Source organism: Vitis vinifera, chromosome 11 (assembly GCF_030704535.1).
Source record: "Vitis vinifera cultivar Pinot Noir 40024 chromosome 11, ASM3070453v1".
Classification (NCBI taxonomy): Eukaryota; Viridiplantae; Streptophyta; class Magnoliopsida; order Vitales; family Vitaceae; genus Vitis; species Vitis vinifera.
Window position 1 is genome coordinate 2964897 of NC_081815.1, and position 24603 is coordinate 2989499.

Genomic DNA, 24603 nt, shown 5'->3' on the forward strand with positions numbered 1-24603 from the left:
TATAATTTTCACGCCAATCAAATATGAGAGCTCCGCACTATCTTTTTCCCCATCTCAGCTCCAACCAGACAGAGCCAAGGGAGTGATTTGAATGCAGTGGGCCAAAAAACCATTCTTACCCGCACATCCTTCCTAGACTGTGACAACGACGTAGACCCAAAACAAACTTCCCCATGTCTCCTTCAGCTGGTGAAGGAAAAAAGACGAAGAAAAAGTAAATAAATAAAAGAAAGCCAGCAAGCCTCCACCATGACCAGTTCACAACAGACGGTCGTTATCACAAATCATAGGCCATTGTAAACTGGCTAGCCGGAGGCTCATCTTTTATTAACCGTTCAAGCACATGGATACAAAGGACGAGGAAAGGTATAATGAAATGTTTGTCAACATTACGTGATAAGGAAATGATACACATGAAAAACATGCTAGGAAAACCACTATAAAGTTATTTGGATCCGTAACACTTGCTCAGATTGAAGAGGAGGAAAATCTTCCCGCCGAGAATATACATAGGCCTCAACGAGTCAAAACCTGACAAGATATGCCTCCATCTAGTACAATTTCCTACCAAAGCACTGGCCCTGATGCTAAGCTGGATGAAGTCTTTACCTTGCCTTGCCCTAATTTCCACTCTCCCTGCACACAAATATGTTTCATGGCATCAACAGAAAATATATGCTTCAATCTTTGTATAGGAGTCGAATCTTTTTTGCGCAATGGGCATAGTTGCAGACTTCAAGTACAAATGCAAATTTTGTCCAGAACTTAAAACTGAACTTTGTTCAACCAGATATCATTCAAATGGTGAAATTTTACCAGGAAAAGAATGCCTTTATTCTTGTGGAAGAAGTGCTATCTCTATTTCTTGGAGTGATCTCCCTTTGGTTTCCACCACATTTCTCTTCACAAAAACCACTGCCATCAAGCAAAAGGTACAAAACATAGAGTACAAGAGCTGTGGTCCAAGTTGCTCCAGCAAAGGCAGGAAGAGCAAGCCCACAAAGAAATTTATCACCTGGAGAAGACAGTTATTGAACCAAATGAACAAATAAGAAATTGGAAGCTCATTCAGATTCAGTTATAAATTTGATACCAAGGTCTACCTACATTTAGCAGGTCAAAGTATCACATGCCAGGATTTTGAATTCAACTCACAGAAGAATAAAGGACGAGGATGAGGAAAAAAAAAATTTTAAAAAAACATGCAACCAAGTATTACCCAATGCACAGACATACAGACTGCCATAGCTTTTGCCCTTATTCGGTTTGGGAAAATTTCTGGTAGGAGAAGACCTGGAACTGGGCCAGCCCCCAGAGCAAATGTTAAGACAAACCTGCACAAAGGAGTCTAAAATTAGAGATTATATATTCCAACCTCATTATTTCAAACATGTCTAAGTATGATTCTTCACTATTAGCCAGCATTTCATATCAATAATCAGGTACAAATTTCTAAAAAAATGTTTTAGCTGCTACCAACAATCAGGCATGTGTGCTGTTAGTCCCTTTTTCCAATCTCCCTTGATTTTTATTTACTTATTTTTAATCTTTTTCCATCACTTGCCAAGGTATCTGATTCATACAGCACACTACTTCAATTATCTTGTTGGATGGTTTCAAAGGAAAAAAAGAAATTCCACCAAAAAGAAGCAAACCAAGAATTGAAAATCCAACTGAATTCCAAGTTTCCAAACAGGTCTTCGTCTTTTTCTAACATGTTCATCCTTCTCCAATTGCAACTAAAGATACAGTTCAGGTGATTATCACAGCCTAAGAGAGAAACTCCTCTGGTGAACTAGCCAGGAATCATCACATGCTATTATGGTTACTATACAGTGATGTCCTCAACTACAATAGTGAAAACAAGAAGTGTGTGAATTTTGCATTTGACCTCTTTATCAGCATCCTATTTATTCACATCAAAGATCATGAATTAAAGAAAACTCACAGAAGCATGCCACTGACAGATAGGAACACAGCTCCAGATCCTGATATAAAAGAACTCGCACCAGCTACTTGTACAGACATTGCTACTGCCTGATTAATCAAACACATAAATGTCAGACATTTGAGATCACACTCCATTTTTCTTCTAGAAAATATAATTAAGAAAGGGTGATAGTCAAATGCAGTAAACTTGAGCATGCATGATTCTAGTGGTAGTGATCATAAATTATCATATTTAATCAATGTACAACATGACCATGAGTCCTACAGAATAAGCAAATAGAAGATGCTTTCTCATAAAACGATGTACAATTTCAATTTACCATGCCAAAGAAGCTCCAAACAAGGAGGGCCTTCCTCCCTAGTTTATCCATCAAAATCATTGCAGTAATAGATCCTGTACAGATTTAAATTATACAATCAAAAGACAACACAGTATTACAATATATGCAAGGAATGCTACCCAGGTACAAAACCATACCTGACAAATTTGCAATTCCCACAAACACATTTGCGAGGTCCGATGGCACTCCCGCGCTTTTAAATACAGTGGAAGAGAAATAAAAAACAGCGTTTATACCAGATAGCTGTTGTAAAGCAAATAGGGTTGATCCAATAAAAACAACTGCAAAAGGAATCAGTGAATACAAAGCATTCTTGGAGGCAAAAGGAGAATAAGAAGAAGTGCCGGCAACAGCAGCAGCACTCAGTAAATCTCAAAGCAGACGAGAACATACTCACAAACTCATAGGTGCATACCAAAGAAGTATCATATCTACCTCTGAAATGACGCCCATAAAGCAATTCTGAGAGCTTCACAGCATCTGTCTCATCTCCTCTGTCAGATTTGTGCAAGTCTGCCATTGCAAATTTGACATGTGATCCTCCTAAAAGCTTCTCAAATTCAGCTTCAGCTTCAGCAATTCTTCCTTTCTACAACACCATGAGAAAATTTTAAGAGCCTATGTCCCAACAAGAGCATAGTATATTAGCAGAAAAAAGCAAAGACACACAAACACACACAGGCCCAGGGGATGGAGAGATCTGGGAGATGGAGAGGCTGGGTGGATCAACAAAAGAGGCAAAGAAACATATCATATGATGAAAAGATGACAAAGTGCACGAGACAGTTGTGGTCTTCATATCTACCCCATGTTTGACTGAGAAATCAGCCAATTTATCTGTTTAAGGAGAGCAAAGAGTTTTATTCGAGGAAAGTCCCTTGCAACCTAAAGAATGCCCAAGCAGATTAACAAAAGAGGCAGAACACATCAGATGGACAACAATATCACAAAGGAGCATATGAGGCAGTCCTGAAAGTTGAATCTAGCCCTTGTTAACTTTAAGGAAATGATAAAAGAAGATAATCTAGAAAAAGTAACAGTAAGAAACAACCACAAGTCACAAATATCAGTGGGGATATTTTGCAATGATCATAATTGTATGCCCCTTGCAACAATAGAGAAGCCTCAATGCACACCATTACATCAATGGTTTGCTTATGCTGGATATGGTGATTCAAGTGAATAATTTAAGGAACAGTAAAATGTCCAGTAGAGATTTTTAAGGAGACTTTTTTTAAATCAAGTAATTCATGATGAAAAGCTGGTTTATTCCATGCCAATCCTTAAGACATTGACAACACTTTTAGGCTATGTTTGCTTCCTGAAAATTTTGAGGGAAATGAGAATGAAAGAAGATAGAAAGAAAAAGTTAAGGAAAATAAAAAATAGATTTAAAGTCAATAAGTTATTTTCATAAGTTACTTCAAATTCATTTCACTTAAGTTTTTCTCTTTTGTGTAAAGATTAAATAATTTTAAAATATATCAATTTTTAACTAATTGTAATTATGTTTGATTTTCTTTTGTATTTTCCAAAGTGAAAGATGAGAAAATCATTTTCCTTAACAATTTTTTTTCTTTTCTCGGTACTTTCAGGAAACCACACATAGCCTTAATTTGAATGATCTAGATGATAGGCTACACGAAAATATTAAGCATCTGGTAATTGAAAGACATCCTGCAATCATACCGCTAAGCAAGTTGGGAGGTTCCTCAGAAGAACAGGACAATGATTATTTCTCGTTGCCCAGCATTAGATCTAAACTCTCAAGTGACAAATCAAATAGCATATTGCAAGCAATTTTGGGTCATGACTAAGTAGAACATCAAAATTAGTGATCCATGACAAGATATCTCAATCCAGACAATTGAAAAAAAAAAAGTTTACAGGTTGGTCAGGGCTGATGCTGCGTCACTTTCACCTATGAGGTCTCAACCTTTGTAACTGAATATGAGATCTCAAACCGTCTACTACTCTAGGAAATAATCTGATAAAGAAAATAAAGGAGGGAGATTCCTTGGAAGTAGATCATTTCTCCCCCTCTGTCAGCACCTTGACTATGTTGATGCGGGACCAAAGCCTCATGTGATGGCACCTTGCAACCATGAGTGCCTATAGCACGAGGAGCAACATGTCATGTTCAAGACAAGAACACAATTGGGGATGCTTGCAAGGCTGAGTACCATATCAAAACAAAGGGACAAGTGCTATGGGTTCTAGGCATTGGCTTGGAAGTGACTTAAGGGGGTAGCACATGGTGCTAACACATGGGTGGCTTGACTCAGCAAAAATTCAAGTATGGGATTTCATTGGGTTGAGATTTTTCCTTCAAAGGAAATGCCTTGAGAAGGAGTTTCCAATCGATAGAGTATTTTTCTAGATTTTTTATGATTAAAGAAAATTTATTATGCCTATGGAAGCACTTATGATGTCTCCTATATTAGAGTGGGAAATGCTTAAAAGCACTTTAAGGGGGTGTGGCCCTCTCTAAGAGTGATGATAGAATATGGATGACAACAGCTATATGACTCCAAAGGCATGACATGGAGCCTCAAATATGAATGAAGTGTGATGGTGCACTTTGCCAGCCTGCACCCAACGGTGCAATGTTATCAGTGTAGTGCAATCCATGGGTGCAATGCCATCAAGAATGGTTGTGGCACAGGGCATGAGCTATGCATGGGTTGAATGGAAGGAATTAACAAGGTTGACATGCATGGGCCAATAATTGTTAGGAAATTAATCTAGCAAATCTTCTATATAAAGAAGATATATTCTGTATATAACAGTTTCCCCTTTGTATTCCTAGATTGTAGTTAGACTGATTGGTGATAGCTTAATTATAGGAGAGACTAATGTGTAACCGAAGTTTACTTTCTGTATAATTACATCAATTGACATCAATGAAATGTAATTCAGCCAATTCTTCTTCTTTTCAATAATACTACAAATGTAGGTCATAGGCTGAGAAGAAGGCTTAGCAATTAGGCAACATTGCAACAAGAATGTGTGCTAAGAGGGGACTTGGCACACATCGGCCACCCACACATGGATGAATGGGCTAAGTGGCACAAGTGGGCTTGACATGGTTCAACACTTAGCAATGGTGAAAAACCCAGCAAGGGTTGCTAGACTGTAAAATCCTAGCACTTGGAGGTACAAGGGTGTGACACCTTGGCGTTGGGGGAAGCCAAGTAAAGGGCTGCAGGCACATCAAGGAGGCAACACTTGGCAGGGGATGTTGCAAGGCATTTGACATGAGACACATGTTAGATGCTTGCTAAACACATGGCATGAGTTAGGAAAATCTTTGCAATGATAGGGCAGGTAACATGCAATGATGCAACAAGATCTAGAAAGGTGGCATGACCAAGAGAGTGGGCTGTTGAGTATGGTATAGGTGGAATGAGCAGAAGCAAGTAATGTAACTGCTGGACAGATGGCAACAACTGAAGCCATGAAAGGCACCACTACCTAGATGTGGGTGAGGTTTGTGGGCTGATTCCTAAAGCATGGGTAGTGTTTGGTGCCTATTATAAAGTGTGCATTGCCAAGTCCTCTCTGCATGAACTCGCCCAAGAAAGTAAAGAAAGTTATGGGAGTCTTGTTCAGAGAAAGCTTCAAACCATTTCTTCTAGTTACTTGAGAGTTAATACATCCTATGTACTTTGGTGTGTTGCTTCTTTGGCACTTGTTTCTAAAATCTTTTCACTTACCTATCAAAAAAGAAAAAGAGTTGATACAAGTTGGGGGGTTTTCCCTAAAAGTTGTGTCTTGTGTGCTATAATATCATGCATCTTGTGAGGGTTGAAAAAGATTGAAATCGCCACACAATGAGAAAATTTTGACAGTAAATATCATGCTTGTGAGACCCTTCCTTAGGGTACAATGAACAGATTTAATAAGCAATCTACAAACAAGAGAGATTTCTAAATAAGCATGGAAAGGACCCTTCCTTAGGGTCCAATGAACAGATTTAATAACCAATCTACAAACAAGAGAGATTTCTAAATAAGCATGGAAAGGACAAGGGCGCTTCATCTTTAATTTAATGATATTGTCATTACCAGCATTCCCTCATCACCATATTCAACAGTGAATATCACTAAAGTTTTGTCTCAAAAAAGAAGCTTTTACCCTTGTTTGACTTGATAACTTAAGAAGATCATTATTCCCTTAAGTTTTTGTTCTTAATTTGATAAGGGTAAGTTGAAATCAAAAGAATATTTCCCCAAAGTCAATGAGCCAAACAAACTACAAACCTTCTTTAGAAAGAAAAATTTAGCAATGCTAACATTTTCCATCGCCAGATTTAACAGTCAGGAGAGGTTTGCCATTGTATCAATAAGCAAGACTGGATATTAGCATAATTTTAGGAAAATTCTGTGAGAACCATAATTTAACCTCTAGGGAGGTTAGGGCCACCAACAAGAGCATTATAAAAAAGATTAGGAAAATTTGGTTCCTTAATCAAGTGTCACATCATCTCCATACTTACCATCATTTAAATTATTCAGTAGATTTTTCAATATGAACGCAATATGATCTTTCTAAGAATATTAGCCTTTCATAGCTACAGAAAACGGTTAAAGCAAGCAGACAGACAATATATTAATTCAAAGCACCAGAGAAAATAATTATAGCACAGGGAAGCACAAGAGAACCATTCAAAGCAACAGAACCTGGCACTTGGATGGACAAAACAATAAATCATCTCAAGGTACAAAAGGCACATATGACAGCAAACCTTGTATAGCCAGTGTGGACTCTCTGCACAGAACATCATGGCAAAAGCAAGTATTCCAGCTGGAACTGTAGCTATCCAAAAACAAATGCGCCACCTGAGCTCCCATAAGTTAGGAAGTATAGTTCAAAGCTAAAATATCAACTATAAAAATTGCAGGATCTAATTCTTCTTCTTACCATCCAATAATTGCCTTGACAGGGATTCCAATAAACAGAGCCCCCATGAGGCCAAGGCACGTAGCAAGCTGAATGAAGCTGCCATAAGTACCCCTTACAAATGCAGGAGAAACCTGATTATAAAGAGAGGGACAAATCAGATAAAGGGAGAAATAACCCCTATATTGAACGCCAAGAAACACCACTATATAATCCATGTGGCTAAAAATAGCAACTTTAGTACCTCTGTCACATAGAGAGAAGCTACAGGGGGGCCCACACCCATTCCAGTTCCAACTAGAAACCTTCCTATGAGCATACCTTCCAAACTTTTGGTTGTTGCACTGAAAATGAAGATTTCTTTTACATCTTAGAGCAATACCCACATAAAATTCCTCTTAAAAAGAGAAAAAGAAAGTGCACTAACAACTGATCTTAAGTGATATATCAGAAAAAATCCAAATAGAACAAGGTTGTCAAGAGAATGATAAATATATCAAAAGAAGAGGATTTCATAACATGGAGAAATAAATTCCAATATCCCTGAGAAAGTTCTGGTTAGCTCTCAGTTACAAGCAAATAAAGTTGTGCTTGATATAGGAATTACTTTAGGACAAGCATTTTCTTTATTGTACAAAGATATATATACCTCACAGAAGCACCAATAATCATAGGCAGAGCACATAATTGAAAAGCCCTTCGACGCCCTATCCCATCTGCAATCCAACCACTAAATAGAGAACCGATAAACGCACCACCCAGGCACGTGCTAACCACCAGACCTTCATTCACACATAAATAATAGAAACTACTAAATGGATGTCCAGGTGCAGAAATGTAAATGAGATCAAATCAAATAAACTTATTAATGATCAACCGCGGGTTACCTTCTGCCAAAGTATTCCCACTAAAACCAAGATCTAAAGCAATTGTTTCAAGGGGTTCATTCACTACCCTGTGTGGAACAAAAGAAAAAACATTATGTCATAAATTTCATTTTCTTGATTCTTAAATTACTGCAAAAGACTGAGTTCAAGATGCTGAACAAACCCAAGATGGTAACCGAACAAGAATGAAGATATGGTTGCCACAATTATGTGCGGGAGTGAGAGCTTCCATGAAGGATTTGTGATTTCTTGCCCCATACCGTTCTGGAAAAGAGCTAAAGGACATACAAGGATTCAGCCCAAATACCATTTTAAACCATTCTGAATTACTTAGAACAATTAGAAGTATATGAATAGAGCATATATTTGCAAACTAAAAGTTTTCCACCTCAAGCAGCATGAGCAGTGAGAATATAATTGAGCAATGAAATCCAAACAAATGCATGTGAAAAACACAAGAGGAAGGAATGTCACTGCATCCTTATTTTTTACTCAAAATCCAAGCCAAACTCATTTTGTCGAGTGAAACTAAATATATTAGACCGCTCAGTTCCACAACAGAGCCTATACAGAATCATTGATAACAATATAACAAACACAACTTTTACTGGTCCAAACAACTGATGAAGTCACCTGAACTTTCCTCCATGTCAACTTTCGTATTATCTCTTGATGACACACGCTTGTATGTCACGGAAGCTTCACCTTGACGTCCCCACATGCCCAATTGTGACTAGCCTTCCTCCAATTTCCTAATTCGGAGATCTCTGGAATCAATGTTGCACCACATTAAACGCCAACAATTACAAGGGCACGTCAATGCCTTTCACCATAACATTAGGCTTTCAATTTCCATGTTATCCCATTAATTCAAACAAAATTAACAACAACCAATCCAAACTGAACCTATTAATAATCACATGATAAATTCTTGTGCTTTTTTAGAAACCGGACAACTAAGCTAAGTTCGTTGCTCAGAAAAAGTGGAAAAAAAAAAACCTCAGAGAAACAGATCTTAATAGAACTATATAACTCAATTGCGATAAGTTTTTCCGTTTCCGCAAAGTTGAACAACATAAATCACATTTTTCTTGTTTTCTTTTCTACTCCTTTGCTTTCCTTGATGTTTTCAGGAATCAAACTTAGTAGTCATTTTCAGCTAACCTCACAAAATCTGAAAACAGATTTGGATACTTCAGTGTCTTGTTAAATGTCAAGGGTGAAGCGATGAACGAAAAAACTGCCTGGCGTGTTTGGTCGATAAACCGTGGCAGATCAGTTTTAGTGCTTGATTCGGTTTCTGAAAAAATAAATAAATAATTGGAGAAAAAACATTTCTCTGAGATTCTGAATGCTAGAATTTTCACCCTTTGAAAAGCGACCCAAAAAAAAATCTAGATTAAAAATTTTTCTTTCATTTTTCTCCAAGTTCCATCACCAACCAAACAAAAACAGAATCTTAAAAAATTAAAATAAAAACAAAAATAAAGGGTTTTATTTGCAGATTTTTATCAAAATTCTTGAAATCTAAATCCGATACACTTTTCAAAAAATAGCAAACCAACAACAAGGACGGAATTCTCAAAACTTCCAGTTCAAGCAATGATTCAAAGCTCGTTACCTCTTTATTGAGGGTTCATCAAACAGCGAGGAAGAGCGGATCTAAGGCACTTCCACGAAAGCTGTGAGCGAGCTTTAGAGCACGTGCGCACCAGTGAGTCGCGGTGACGATGACTTCCGAGTCCTGTGAACCGACTCCGAAACTATAAACCAGCAGCTTTATATAGAAGAATGAGAAGAGAATGAAGGTTGGTGCTAAATTGCTAATATGCGCCTGGTGGTGTTGTGTTTCACATGGAGTGAGACCAGAAGGGCCACAATGCACTCTACCGAGAGGGAAGACCCATAAAGAAGAAAGAAACAGGCTAATTGTTTGATCCTTTCTCCAAAATATAATCAACACCGATTAAAATCGTTAATCATGAGATTATCTTAGTTAGGCTCGTAGCCGAACAGCTGTCGACTTCAGAATAGCGGTGATGTGTCATTTTGGTAAAATACGAGGGTGGTTTAGTTATTATGACTTCTTTTAATAAGTGCGATATCCACCTCCCTTCTGCCAGCTGTCCCATGTAACACGTGTCTTCTTTTCAGTCGTGATAGAGCACTGTCGTTTGACGTAGAGGACCTTCCGGGATTTAGTGGTGCTGTTTTCGTGTTTAGGCACCAAAGTTGACTTAAATTACGACTTAACGCTTGAGTGCAATCCACGATCCTCTTAGAAGCGCGTGGAATGATGACGGTAGCGTGACAGCAGGGAAGTAATCTGTCTGCTTGCCGCGAACGGTGGGGTTTTATTCCCACGCGGGCGAGTACCTGCGCGTGCATCACTTTCCGCGTCACGGTTAGAGTCGGTACAGTGTGGTTTACGATGTAAATCAGGGCTTTCCAGGGGTTGAAATTGTAATTTGGAGACACGTGCTGTCCAAGACGGCTAATAGGGTCTATCTGTCGCTTTCAGGTGGTGGGTGGTCGCATAATACACTATTTTGATATGCCATAGGAAGGATCTCGCCTTCTCAAGCCTCGCTTGGATGCACTTAAATAATAATAATAATAATTTATGAACTCTTGTGCAATAAATTTAACTTATATTTAAACAAATTAAAATAATGTAATTTTAAAAAGAAATTAAAAAAATTTAATGAGTTAGCCCACTTGTGTGCTTGTTTAAGATAATAATCGATTTTTTTGCTTAATTGTAGGAGTAAAAGATGAAGAATAAGTAATTATTATTGTGATAATTGTATATTTGGAAAGTTTATTTCAAAAATAAATTTATTAAAAATATAAATTTTTAAAATTTTCTAATTAAATATAAACATGTTTACAACAATAGGACTCAATAAAAACACTTGTTCATCTATAATGTGTTTGGTATGTGAAAATTTGAAATAAATATTTTGTTTTTATTCATATTTTTTTAATATAAATAAATTTGATAATTTCAATTTTTGTGTTTTAATGCATACATCGGTATAAAGTTATAATAATATCATTTATTTCAATTTCAATGTTAAGTAAAAACGGGAATGAAAACTTTTTAAAAATAAATAAATTGTCAATAATACTTATACATATGGTTAAATTTTATTTTATTTTATTTAAGAAAATTTCACACTATACATAGTTTTAAATAATTTGTTATTTTCATTAAAAAATCATTTTTTTTTTTGCTAAATAAAAAAATATTGGACGTATAATTTAAAAACAAATTTGTTTTTAAAAATTCTATTCACATTGTAGTTGTTGTTATTCAAAAATAGTTTTTAAAAACAAAGTAAAATGGAGAATTGTTTTTCTTTTTATTTTCATTTGAGAAAATAAATTTATTAATAAGTTTAATAAAATTTTAAAATAATTTAAAACTCAATATATATATATATAATTACTATAAAAAATAAAAGACATAATTAATGCTTTAAATTTGTTAATAGACTTTGTAATTTTTAAGAATAATTTGAACTTAAAAAATGGATTAATTAATTATAGATTAAAATAATTCAAAATGTTTTATTTGAAGTAATAAATGTATGCATATAATGAAATTTTTAGCTCATTTATGTCTTAAAAATTAAATTAAATTTATTTAAAATGGAACATTATTAGCAATTATTAATTTGGAATAATAATTTTTTGTTTTTTTAATAAAATAAATTAATTATGCTTTTATAAAATATTAATATTCATATTTATATAATATTTATAAAGTCTTATAAATAGTATTAGAAATTATTAATTATGAATTATTATTATTTATTTTTTCAAACACAATAAATAAAATAATTCACCTCCTACACGAGACTTATAAATGAAATTCTATTTCAATTATAATAATTATTTTTATTTTATTTCAATTATCGTTTAGATTATTCAAACATAAAAATGAAATGTCGATTTCGACTTCTTATTCTCACATACCAAATACGTTCTCAGTGTTTAAGAACTCTCTAGAACGAAACTTTGAAGTAGATCATGCACAATGATTTGTTGTTAAAATTGTTAGAAGTCGTAACCCAAATTTTGATTTATAGTCTTTTTTTTTTTTTTTTTGCTCATTAGATATATTTTTCTATATATTAAATTATATTCTACTTCAACATTTTTTTATGTAAGATAAGATGTAAGTTATTTTTGCATCTCATGTGTTAAATTACAAATGAGTACAATTCAGCATAATTATTAAATCCATAGGCAACATTACGTTAATTTACAAATGAGTAAAATTCATCGTAGTTATCAAATCCACAGATTAGGATGAGGCATGTGGTGGAAGCTAACAGTGCAAATTGGTTTAAAAATTAAAATAACTGTCCAGCCTAACATATCTGGGCTTGGGCTTGGGCGTTGGTCAATTTAAAAAGTCTAGCTGGAAGAGACAACAGAGGGGTAAGATTGGAAATTCATAAACCACAAAACGGGGAGTTTGGAAAAATTCCATAAAATCAAGGGGTTAAAAAAGGAAGTAAAATATTTTCCGTAAAATTTCCCACCCAAATTCCCGCAAAAATTGCTAGGGTTTATATACCTCATATCACGGCGAGTAGGGACGGAGAGTGGAAAAGATGGGGTCGCGAGACAAGGACCAAACGGCACCGCATCAGCCTCTCCTGAGCAGCCTAGTTATACGGCCTTCCGACAGCAGCGGCGGCGGCACCGGTGGTAGCGATTATGAGCCCGGCGAGCTTCGTCGGGAAGCTCCTCACTATTCCCGCTCGGATCGTTTCGGCGATGGCCCTGGTTTGTCTCGTTCTCTTTTCCTTTTTCCTTTTGGCTATGCTGTATGTTTGAATCGTGAATTATTGTTGAAGCTTCATCCGTTGTTTTGAATTCACGAATTTAGATACTATCCATTAGGTCTATGAGAAATCTTACTGCTGCTTATTCAAAATCCTGTGTTACTTTTTCTTTGCAATTAAATAGATCGGCAGTGCTCCCAAACCCCAGATCGAAGCAGTAAGACATAACATTTTTGGGTTTCTGACTATAATGATGATGGAGTTTGATTGCTTGACTTTGTCTTTTCATAGTTTGTGTTTTTCGGTTTAAAGTAGGATGATTTGTAATTACTGAATTTCTATAGGTTTAGTTGTCAACGGGGGTCCAAAAAAATCTGTGAAAAAAGGGGAGTGGGGGTGGGAAGGAAGGATTTCCAGATTCTTTTCGTTTGACTTACCTGGGTGAATATGAAGGTGAATAAGATATCATGAAAATGTCAAAACTAATACATTTCCAAAAGTTCATCCTCTGAACCATTTGAAAATTTTCCCTGAGTTTAAGCTTCCTCTTTTCTTTCCTACATCTTCTTCCTCAAACTTTCCATGATCCAAATGAAGTCTGAGGTTCTGTAAGAGTTTCCTCCCTCGTTCAACTGCAAGCTTTGCTCTGCTGATTGGTTTTCTAGTTTAAGTGTTCCTTTTCTGGACTGTTTATTCAAGGAGCATATGGAAGTAATTCGGGTTATGGAAGAGCTTGGTGTTTATAGCGGTAGAAAAACGTGAAATTATCGGTGAATCCATGGAGAATGACTAAAGACAATGGAGAAATAGGGTGTAAGATTTTAATTCTGCTTTGTAAAGATTCATGACAAGTTTTAATTATAATTTGGCCAATGATGTAGATTTTAGTTCTAAGTTGATTGAGAATGGAAATAGGAGCTTCAACACCCATTTGGTGATTGTCAAGGAATCCAGGTTCTACAGAAAATGCTTGACCTTCAGCCCTAAAGCTGTTTGAGGCTGTGATTCAGACTGATAAATTTCTGTTGCAGTGTGAACAAGGTAGCTGAATAACCGATTAAATGGAATTGCCAAATGTCCTAGTCGCTTTAAATGATGGCCAAGAGAGTGACCTTGCCGAAAGAAGTCAAACAAGTTTAGCGTAGAGTTTGGAAATGAAAACACTGATTAAATCTTTTGGTCCAGTTCACCAACCTAGTAAGGAATTTAATTATTCTACTCTTTGGGATTCCTTTTTATCATCTTGATTTGGTTTTCATAGTCTTGTGTCTTTCAGGAGTACTGTTGGCACCTTTTTTTTTCCGGTTATTAAGCCAGCTTATGTTTGTATTTATTTTATCTGTGATTTGTGAATTGTGTACTTTCTTTAGCTAATGAAGGATTATTATTTATTACTAGTAAATTTTGAGTGAAATTTAATATGGGAAAAAACTAAAAATAGTTTGTAGAGATTTTGTTCTGAAACATGGTGATTTTTAGAAGAAATCAAAGGTCTTTTTAGATTTTTTTGTAAATTGTTCTAAACAAAAAAATTGAAAACATGGGGTATATATCCTTTGTACTCTTTATTTTTGCTATACATATATATACATATTTTATTACTTATATAAAAAAAAAAAATTTGAAAACATGGAGAATGGGTTAAAAACTATTTCATTGTATATAAGTTTACGGTGTCTTCATGGAGAATGAGCCAAACTGTTTTCCATATTTGAGTTTTCAAATTATTTTTGAGAATTGTTTATAAAAACGTTGCTAAATAGATCGTTATTTTCTATTCTCTATAGTCATGGTTTATCTTGATTTTAGAATATTTCAATTTAGCTACTGCCATCAACTAGCAAGGAATTCCTGCCCTCCTGGGTATTACACTTCTGAATTTTACAGTTTGCCATCATTGTCCATTTCTTGAAAGTGTTTTTAGTTAATAAAAAGGATTTATATTCTAAGCAAAAGAGTTCTATCAAAATTGCTTGCAATTTCTTTATTAAACACAATTGTGTTGTGATCTAGAATGTTATTTGCAATCCTTGAACATTTATTGAATTGATGAGTTATAATAGTTCTGAATTGTACAAAAGAAGAGAGAGACTTTCAAGGCTTGGTTGGGAAATTGCCTGCCTACTTTAGATCTCTATCAATTACATGACACGTGACATGTTGGGCACCATTGCTTGTGGTGGCATTGACAAATATCTTGGGTTGTGTTGTATGAGAAATGTTTTCTGGTTTTCATTTTCTATTTTTATTTTTTGAAAATAATTTTGATTTCTATTATTTCTTTTCTTGAAAATGCATTTCATTGACAAAGTGTTTTCGTGGATCCCATTAGATTTTCTTAAATGATTTGTAATATTCATATTCCTTTTTTATTTATATTATAGGTTCCATATAATGTTTTAAACGATCTTGTTCGCCTCTTTTGTTTCCAATAACAACCCTTCTAGAAGGGCTAGAATTTCTAGGTGAATAGCTAAACCTCAATCTATAGGTTTAGAAAATGCTCTTCTCCATTGGAGCATGTCGTTATTATTGTCCTCCTTATTTGCTACAAGTCATGCAAAAGCCTTCATGAATAAGCGGGGTGGAGCTCAAGGGGAGTAAGAGATGGTCATGGGGTGGTGGGTGCGTCATGGTTTTAAAAGGCGCACAATGTGCCTAAGGAGCAAAAGTCTCCTACAACATAAGCGCAAAGTGCAACACAAGGCATGCACCCGAGTGAAGTGAAATGTGACTTGGGATGTATGTCATTTTTATAAAATACAATCCAAAGTCTAATCCAATTAATAAAAAATTTAAGATTCCAAATATTTATATATGTATGTATGTATACACACACACACACACAACCTTTTTGTTGCCTATAAAAAAAGTCATACAAAAATCTTCACTTTTGGTGGGGTTTTAGATTTCCAAATGAAAATTGCAAGAATAAAAGAACAAACTGAATTGATAGAAGAAAATTTGACATTAAAGAGGGAGCTGCTTGAGAACAAGAGGATGTTGAGGACCAAACTCTGATGTCAGGAAAAGTGGGTGACACATGGACATGGACTAAAGATAACATTAGATGAGCTAGTTTTTTAGTTTATTGCTTCAATATGTTACAACAAAAATTAAAGTTCCAAGATATAGATAGGGAGGAGGAAATTAGCACTGAAGCAATAATAGGGTTTCTTATCCTCACTACACTATAAATGTTTGGGAACTTCCCACTACGAGATTTATTACCGAACCAAAGGTCCTCCCAACAGTGTATTTTTGTACCATCACCGACAAAATAATGAGTGAAATGAAAAAAAAAAAAATTATAAGAAAGTTGTGCAATAGCTTCCAAGGGCATTTATGCGATCACCTAACAACATAGTTGGCATCTTAGTCATTAGAATTTGACCCATATATGCTCAAGATGCTCTTATGCCATGAAACATCATCCTTTGGAGGGGAGCTTCCACAACCACTTCTTGGAAAGACTATATTCCTCAAATATATCTTCCTAATGCTTAGCCTTCTTCCCTCTTGGGCTTACACACATAGTCCCAACCGACAAGGTGGTGTCTCTGTCCTTCCCTAACATGGTTGGTATCTCCTCTTTTTCTCTTTGGCCAAAACTTGCTTTCCTTATCAAATCTAAGCAAATAGGGATATTGTTTGGGATAAGGCGGTCAATTTAAAGGGGAACATTCCCATTTAGTATCCTCCGATGACAAGTTAATTTAATTTTGATGGTTGTTCATTTGGGAATTTCTCCAAATTTGGGTAGGAGGTACCTTTGACTATTTCTTTGTTTTATATTTTTAAGCCTACGTGGTTGGAAATGTTGTTAAGGAGAAAGCTATTATTTCTCCTTGAAGTTCTCAAAAAGAAAATCTAGTTTGGGATAAAACAGTCAATTTAAAGAGGATCATTTCTATATGGAATTCTCCGAGGTAAATTGAATTTTCATGGTTATTCATGTGGGTATCTATGCCAAATTATATAGGAGATACCTTTAGAGAATCAAAGATCACTTTGGAGATTTTTTTTTTCTATTTTTAAGCCTATGTGGTTTGGCAACATTGTTAAGGCCAAAGCTATTACTCTTCTTGAAGTTGTCAAAAGAAAATGTACATAAAAAAGGAAGTGTCGAAAAGGGGGTGGAACCTAATTTATGATGTCTACATGGAGTACCCAAATACAAGATAAAGAGGGATAAAAGCAACAAAGGGCCGTAAACCACTTCCACCCCATCCATGAAATCTAGAAATGATAATTTCTTCCCTAAGGAAATTCATGACTAGGGAGCTTTGGGTTATTTTTGGCTGCAATGGGTTTGTCTAGAGTCAACTAGGGAGTTTTTGTTGGGCTGGAAGATGTGATGCTTGGATAAGCAAGAGGGGGTTTGGTTAATTACTCTCCTCGTTAAGTCCCTTTTTGAGTTGTCCATGATCCCACTAGGATTGGCTAATTATACATTGTTGGACTTTATAAATAGCCTAAATTGTGCATAAAAGGTTATAGGTTTGATGTTTTTGTATATCCCTATATATGAAAGGATCTTTTCCTAAATGAAAATACACACAACAAAAAAAATAAAATACAATAAAGAAAAGAAAGAAAAACCAAAACCCCAAGTAGGACATTAGAGCTCCCCACCAATGTTGATTGGAAGAAAAAGTGGCCATTGAGGATAGAGCCTTGTGATGTGATTTAACTGAAACAGTGGCAAGCTACCCCTTTTATGGGTTTGCCAAGCTAAAATATCCTCTCTATCTTCTCGATGACAGTGAGAAATGCATAACATTAACAATACACCAATTCAATCTCTTATTTAGGAGGACGAGTAACCTTAGATTTTAATAATTATTCCCTCCTTCCAAGCGCAATTACCTTGATTAGGACTTCTTTGTTTTTTTGATAAGTAATAATGAGATATTATTCGATCGAAACTTCTTTATTAGCTGCACAATATGAAGAGACTCAGAAAACAGTATTTGAAGAACGTATCAAACAGCAGGCCAAAATATGGTCATTTGTCCATTCCCAAGAAAGATGCTAGTTAGGCCAAGGAAAGCATCTTACCACCTCCTAGTGGCTTTCCAAACCCTTGACCTATTGACCCCCTATCCTCCTTAGGATATCAACTCCTTCCATTTCCCCAAACTTGTCCCCATTGGCTTTCTTCACCTCTGCCTTCTGAAAATCTCCCTAATTGCTTGCCTAACAAGTCTTTAAGAACCAGGAAATTTCTTATTCTCAAACCTCTCATCCTTTTTCTGAAGAGACTTCCTCATCATAACAGAAATCTCGTTGGAGCTTCTCTAATTTATTTCAAATTGACATTAGTATAACACAACTGGACAAGTAAAGAAGCTGACTAGAAAGGGGCTTCTAATGAGGCCAAACCTTCCCCTGGTAGAAGAGAGATTACCTTTTTCATGGGGCTAGTCTTCTCTCAACGTGTTTTTCCACCAAATCCCAAACATCTTTAGACATGAAAGAAGTGTGCGTAATTGTAAACCTGAATGGGTCCATTTTAAACCCAAGCATGGATGCTAGATCCACCAAATCCTCCATATTTCTCACTGAGATAGTCTTAATTCTTCTCCAAATTGCTTTTCACACATGAAAAACATGGAAGCATAGAAGGTTACACTTGAGATACAGCAACTGGAATGCTTTTCTATTGGAATTTTGGCATGGATTCTCTTGTCTAAGACCTCAAGAGCTTGGAAAGTGTGGGCATGTCATTCATCGAGAAAAAGAATCCAATCACAGTGATACAGAATTTGATTCATGCAATCCCCCTTAGGCTTGTGGAATATAGCAATTCAAAGCCATGATTCATGATATCACCCAAACAAATGGGCAAGGGGAAGGCAGACATTCTTGTCTAAAACCTCTAGAGCTTTGTAAGAGACCTGTGGCCATGCAGTCATCAAGACAGAAAATCTAATCATAGAAGTACAGATTTGATCCATACAATCCACATTTGAGCGTAACTCATTCTTTCCTGTAATAACATCAAGAATCCCTATTACATGATCTTAGGCCTTTCATAAATCCAGTTTACACTCAATTTCTACTCTAAAGCTTTTTGGCCCTGACATGACACGTTCAGTAGCAACCACAACAACATTGATGTTTTCCCTATCCTCCTAAGCCTGTTATTAATGATTTGGCCAAGAACTTATATAAGTCTTCCACTAAAATGGCATGCCTAAAATCTTTAATATACTCCACCCTGGAACTAAACATTATAAAGGTTGCTTTTAAGCATGGAAATTCCTCTACAACCCCCTAAAATATTCCATTTGATTGTTTACCAGGGCTTGGGCTTTATCCCTTCTAAGATCATGAAGCACTGCCATGGCCTCTTCCTCATTCACAAGGCCAAATCGTCTTCCTTGCCACTGGATCTGAAGTTAGCTTCCTCAAGTGACAATTCCCCAATTTGATGTCATTGACTTCTGTCAGCCAAACTCCAGTCTTAAGCTCATCTGCCAACTTCCTCTCTTGTTGGCATTGACAATTCTACAAATACAATTTGGTGTTCTTGCACCCTTATGAAGGCACAAGGCTTTAGATTTTTGCGTCCAACTTGTTTCCTTGAATGCAAAGTCATAGACTCAAATCCTTCTCAATAGAGCCCATTCTTTCGCCTTAAAATCCCTCTGCATAATCTGCTCTAAATCGTTCACTCGAACTTACATATTACAGAGAATGGGCTGTGATTGAGCCAATTGCTTCAGGACCAGACTTTGAAGTGGATTTTGTGTGGGTTTTGAGCTTCACCAAGGAGGTGGTCAATTTCCTTCTCCAAAAGGGGCAATACACTCAGAGAGTTTAATGAGCATTTTTTGCCTTCTTTCAAAATTAAATTGTGTTTGTTGTAGTTCTCCTTTTTGTTCGCTCTTTTTTCTGTCTGGGGTGTTCTGTGAACGACATTTTTTTTTTTTTTTCATGTTTCATTCTTTTTCCTTTAATATATTTGCTCATACCCCAAAGAGAGGTTCTTATAATTACTTCTTTTTAACATGAATGTATGGTATATGCCAAGATGACTTGCTCATAGTCTCTCTCTCTCTCTCTAATAGATATGCACGCATATGTGTATATATATAAAATGTTTGGTTTGGTATATCTGTAGCATCATTAAGTGGTTCTTTTTTTATCAGATGATATTACCTTATAAATTTATGCTAGTTGTACTACAAGTCAGGCTCCTACAACCTGTTGTCCTTCTCTTGTATTGCATGTTGAGCATGTGGATCTACTACTACCGTTTATTGAATGTCAAATTGCGAATGAATTTTGCTATTGTATGTTACAGCTTTAATGTTGCCTGGTACAAGAATTTGGGTCTTGAGGAAGGCATGTTGGTGTGAGTGCGGGTTTTGGGAAATGGTTTGGGTAAATCTTTTTTGGTTTGAAGGTAAACGTGTATGTGGAAAATGCTCTTGTGAGATATCATACATGTTGTGTGAACTAATCGGTGGCTGCATCACTAAAAATAAGCGCATGCCCCTGGCTTTGCTGGTAACCATGGTCAGGCATTTTGCTTGGAAAGGTGACTGGTGTGGGCTTCAATCAAATATGAATTTTTAGATGTCGGCTATTCATGATATTTCATGAAGAATTTGCATTAAGAATCTCAATCATCAAATTATGTGGTTTAAGAGGAGTTTGAATATCCACTGGCATCAGATGGTAGTATTTTAAGTTGTAACCATCAGTGAGGCTGGGTTATCTCTAGTCCACTGCAGTAACTTGGAAAAACACCGGAGTTTTGAGCTTTCCTAATTTCTGGCGTTGTTTCATAGAAGACTGTTTGGTGGTGAGCGTTGTGGTTGTCAGTTTTTGGTTTCCTCTGGTTTCTTTAATTTGTGGGCATGCATATTATTGAATTTCGAAATAAGCGGTTCATAAGCAGATGTGTGGTTTGGCACAGTCATTATGAGACTCAATGGTTTGGTTCCGGGGTATAATTTTTCTTTTACTTGGGTGGTTAATTAGTAACTAATTTGGAATTCTACTTTTTCCGAGTTGCCATGGTGGGTGTGAATGCATGGAAGTTCAGGAACTTCCATTATGTGTTACTGTCTAGCTCCTGCTGAATTTTCATAGGTTTTGTTATTGTTTTTACTTTGATGGGTGGTGAAGCGATACTGAACAATGCTGCAGTTTGGATGATAGTTCTTCCCAGAGTCTCCATGCATGTATCTGTTATTTCTTAGTTGAGGGAACTACAGAAAGACGGATTATAACATGGAACTACATTTTTTGGGTTGGACATCCTGATGTTGTCTCTGCCTGCTATCTTTCAGGAGTGATTTTTTGAGCATGATATGGTTGGGTGGAGATATATTTAGTAATGTTGTTTTGAAGTAAACCTTCGGACTTTCCAATTGAACATCTTCTTGCAAGATATTTAGATGGTTTCTGGAAAGAAGTGAGCAAACTGGTAGCAGATGAAGTCATGAATTAATTTTGCCATTAACATTCCAGTGAAGTTTGTTTTGCTCTGTTGGTCTTGCTGCTTCTATTGGGAGGCACATTTGGGTGGATGTTTTGAACAAACTTTCATTGGGTTTATTGTGTTTGCCATTGAATCCTATTTTGTTAGGTATCCATCCATCTTTTCTATCTGCAGGTGGCAATTACAGATGAAGTTCTCTTATATATTACTACCAAGGCACCTCATTGAGTCTTGGTTGCTCCATCTCCATGGGTTTGGGTTGATTTCAGATGTTTTAAGTTAAAATTAAGTTTAAACCTAAAATAGCATACAGGATAGAATGATGCAGCTCTTGGCTTTAGGAACACAGGGTTGGTTTTGGACTTGAGGATTTTGATGAGTTCTCATATATGGTTAATTTGGGTAACTGTGGTATGCGTTGTTCATTGCTCCAGTTATATTTGACTGGTGACATGGCTTACTAGCTTGAGAAGTAACAACAAAAGCAGTTGCCGTGTGGGTTCTTACTCATCCATTCCACTCTAATATGTTGTTTTTGTGCTACTCATGCCAAGGAGACACCGAATGATGGTAATTGTCTTTGCCAACTTAGTTGGAGGTTATCGACTCTTCCATGGTTATACCTTCATATAACATATGCACTTTATACTAACTTTTTCTCTTATTTGACTGGAGTTTGCTTATCTTTGGACTCACTGGCTTTTTCAGGATATAGAATTCGTGCAGGTTCCAGTTCTCCTGTCAGGCGACGAAATCCTGATCATCGGTATAATTCTGAATTTGATCATTCAGGTGGCTTGCCGCGCAGTCGTGGATTTGGCAGTGAGAGGGATCCTGGTAGGTATCGAAACCATTCCCCGCCTTATGGTCGTGGAAGGGGTGGTGGCCGGTCATTTGGTAGAGGTTTGGATGGGCCTGGATTTGGCCCTGGTCCCATCAGAAGTGAAGGTATAAGAAATAATCCAAACGTGCGTCCAAGAGAAGGAGATTGGGTTTGCCCAGATCCTTTGTAAGGCCATATCTTTTGTTTTGTATTATTGGTTTCTTTTTGTTTACATGTGATGTTTTCCCTTGCATGATTATGAAAGCATTTTTTTTGGTAGGTACTGTCTTTTATCTGTAGTGCCATACAATTAACATTGTACTAGACAGTATCTAATTAACATTCGGCCTAGAGTATTATGACTAAACAGTTAACAAAGTTTTTTTCCCCATTTCTTTGAAGGATAGTTTTGAATACAACAATAACTAGGGAATTTTGTTTTGCCATGGATATGGCTTTTTTTCCTGACGCATTTGTGAGTTGAAGCTTCCGGTGCTTTTCTCAAGTCTCATTCAGTCTTTTTATTACATCTCAGATGTGGAAACCTAAACTTTGCAAGGCGGGAACAGTGTAACAACTGCAACAGATATCGCGAAGGACCTGGAGAGAGTCCTCGAAGAGGTTTTCCTGGCCCGCCACCTCCACATCCACCCCCTAGGCGCTTCTCTGGTCCTCCAATGGATCGTTCTCCTGGCAGGACCATGAATGGCTACAGGTCCCCTCCTCGTGGTTGGGCCAGGGATGGGCCTAGAGAGTTTGGTGGTGGGGCTCCATCACATCGCAGACATGACGGCAGGTTTCCCGATCACAACATGCGGAGAGATCGTCTGGATTATCCTGAAGATGACTACAGGGAGAGGAACAAGTTTGATAGACCAGCCCCACCAGATTGGGGTCATAGGGATCGTGGAAGGGACAGCTTCTTCAACAATGAAAGGAAAGGATACGAGAGGCGACCACCATCTCCTCCTCCTCCACCGCTGCCTCCTCGTGGCCGATGGGGACGTGATGTAAGAGCTAGGAGCCGGTCTCCTGTTAGGGGTGGACCCCCACTAAAGGACTATCGACGGGATATGTATATGGGACGAGGCCGAGATGATCGGCATGGCATTAGGCGAGACCGGTTTGGTGAACCATACTAGCAAGAGATGTAACTTGCAGTTGTAGGTGACAGATGATTTTGGTTGGTGTGTTCTGGGTTATTAGACGGATGAGAGAGCAAATGAGACCACACATTTCGGACTGAATTCAGTATGTTGTCTCTGATTCTTCAACCCCTTGAGGATGGAAACTCTTGTTTCTTTTTGTTATTCTTTTTGGTCATAAGTTGGTTCTGTTTTCCGTCGTAGATCATGACTACCTCCATGTGGGGTTTTTGCTCACCTCTTGTAAGATCACTGTATATTTCAAAGTGTTATCAAGTTAACGTGGAGCAAGATATTCTGAAGTGGTGAGCTACCTGCAGTGCTTTTCTGAAAACCACTTTGTAATCCTCAAAATTTTGCCACTAAAGTTGTGTTCGGTTCAAGAGAAAAGATATTATATCTTTATGTGTTTGGTTGGTGAAGGGGTATAATAAATTTTCTCATTATTTATATTTATTTTAAATGAGTTATGAATGAGATTTTTTGTGTCGACTGTCTAATTTATAATCATAATTATTTTTAAATTAAAGTTTAATATTTTAAATTATATTAAAAAATGTTTTATAATAAATAGAATTATAACTTTTTTATAATCTATTTTATTGAAAATAATTTTTATTAACACATACTTATTATTTTATTTTATGTGTTAAAAATAGGAAAATAAAAAGATAAATTAAATTACTTTTTAAAATTAATTATATATTTTTATCAAGTGAGATGTGACAAGCATACCCAAAATCTTAAAACTTCCCTAATAGTTTAATTTAATTTAAAACCCCTTCTATACAAGGAAAGAGAAAAACTTGTCTGTCTAATAGGGGCGAGTGAAAAAAGTTTATCCGCCATCTTGATACAAATTGTTGGGAGATAAGGAAAAATCAACACACTTTAATAATTTAAAAAATATAGGAGTTAAATGTGATATGAATCATATAATGTAATTTTGGATAATTGCTCCCTTTTTTTTAATTATGTACAACCTCGTGAACCATTTTGGTAATTTGAACAACTGTTTATTGAGATGTTGTAAAACCATTTTGATTTACATGGGTATGTTTGGTTATCATAAAAGACTAAGGAATGGAAAAAAAAAATGTTTAGAAGAAAGATGTTCTCATATTTGGCTTCATGAAAATCAAATATAATTAAAATTAAATAGAAATTTATATATTTTTAAATTATTTAATCTTTACATGAAAGAGAAAAAATAAATGAAATAAGTTTGAAGTAGCAAATAAAATAATTTATTAATTTTAAAATTATTTTTTATTTTCTTCTATTTTTCAATTTTTCTT

General features: G+C 36.1%; 2 protein-coding genes across 6 annotated transcripts; one reads left to right on the forward strand and one right to left on the reverse strand.

Moving 5' to 3' along the window:
- Positions 1–219: 219 nt before the first annotated feature.
- Positions 220–10043, reverse strand: LOC100255967 (probable plastidic glucose transporter 2). Of its 5 annotated transcripts, none has more exons than XM_002284193.5 (15): positions 9702–10043; positions 8714–8847; positions 8244–8355; positions 8081–8148; positions 7843–7975; positions 7438–7537; positions 7215–7327; positions 7039–7132; positions 2727–2880; positions 2429–2572; positions 2271–2344; positions 1949–2037; positions 1220–1334; positions 817–1015; positions 220–636 (listed from the first exon to the last, which is right to left on the reverse strand). In XM_002284193.5, exons 2-14 carry the CDS (start codon positions 8799–8801, stop codon positions 833–835), a joined length of 1467 nt encoding a protein of 488 aa, XP_002284229.1. In that variant the 5' UTR covers positions 8802–8847; positions 9702–10043; the 3' UTR covers positions 220–636; positions 817–832. The 5 variants fall into 5 exon arrangements, with proteins under 5 accessions (XP_002284229.1, XP_059596821.1, XP_010656304.1 ...); XM_059740838.1 differs by having other exon boundaries at positions 8714–9380; positions 9702–10039; XM_010658002.3 differs by lacking the exon at positions 8714–8847 and having other exon boundaries at positions 8244–8344; positions 9702–10039.
- Positions 10044–12612: 2569 nt separating this feature from the next.
- On the forward strand, positions 12613–23607 carry LOC100250827 (transcription initiation factor TFIID subunit 15b). Its single transcript, XM_002284211.4, has 3 exons — positions 12613–12880; positions 22046–22346; positions 22696–23607. The coding sequence occupies exons 1-3, from the start codon at positions 12706–12708 to the stop codon at positions 23300–23302; spliced, it is 1083 nt and encodes a 360-aa protein (XP_002284247.1). The 5' UTR covers positions 12613–12705; the 3' UTR covers positions 23303–23607.
- The last annotated feature ends 996 nt before the right edge of the window (positions 23608–24603 follow it).

What these genes read in the sequence shown, in the direction of transcription:
- LOC100255967 (XM_002284193.5), bottom strand. Translation starts at nt 8,801, where the DNA reads ATGTGGGGACGTCAAGGTGAAGCTTCCGTGACATACAAGCGTGTGTCA. An exon ending in GTCCACACTGGCTATACAAG is followed by an intron (nt 2,881 to 7,038) that starts GTTTGCTGTCAT and finishes ATGGTGTTGTAG; the next exon opens with AAAGGAAGAATTGCTGAAGC. An exon ending in GGGAATTGCAAATTTGTCAG is followed by an intron (nt 2,345 to 2,428) that starts GTATGGTTTTGT and finishes AAATCTGTACAG; the next exon opens with GATCTATTACTGCAATGATT.
- LOC100250827 (XM_002284211.4), top strand. Translation starts at nt 12,706, where the DNA reads ATGGGGTCGCGAGACAAGGACCAAACGGCACCGCATCAGCCTCTCCTG. An exon ending in TCGTTTCGGCGATGGCCCTG is followed by an intron (nt 12,881 to 22,045) that starts GTTTGTCTCGTT and finishes TGGCTTTTTCAG; the next exon opens with GATATAGAATTCGTGCAGGT. An exon ending in TGGGTTTGCCCAGATCCTTT is followed by an intron (nt 22,347 to 22,695) that starts GTAAGGCCATAT and finishes ATTACATCTCAG; the next exon opens with ATGTGGAAACCTAAACTTTG.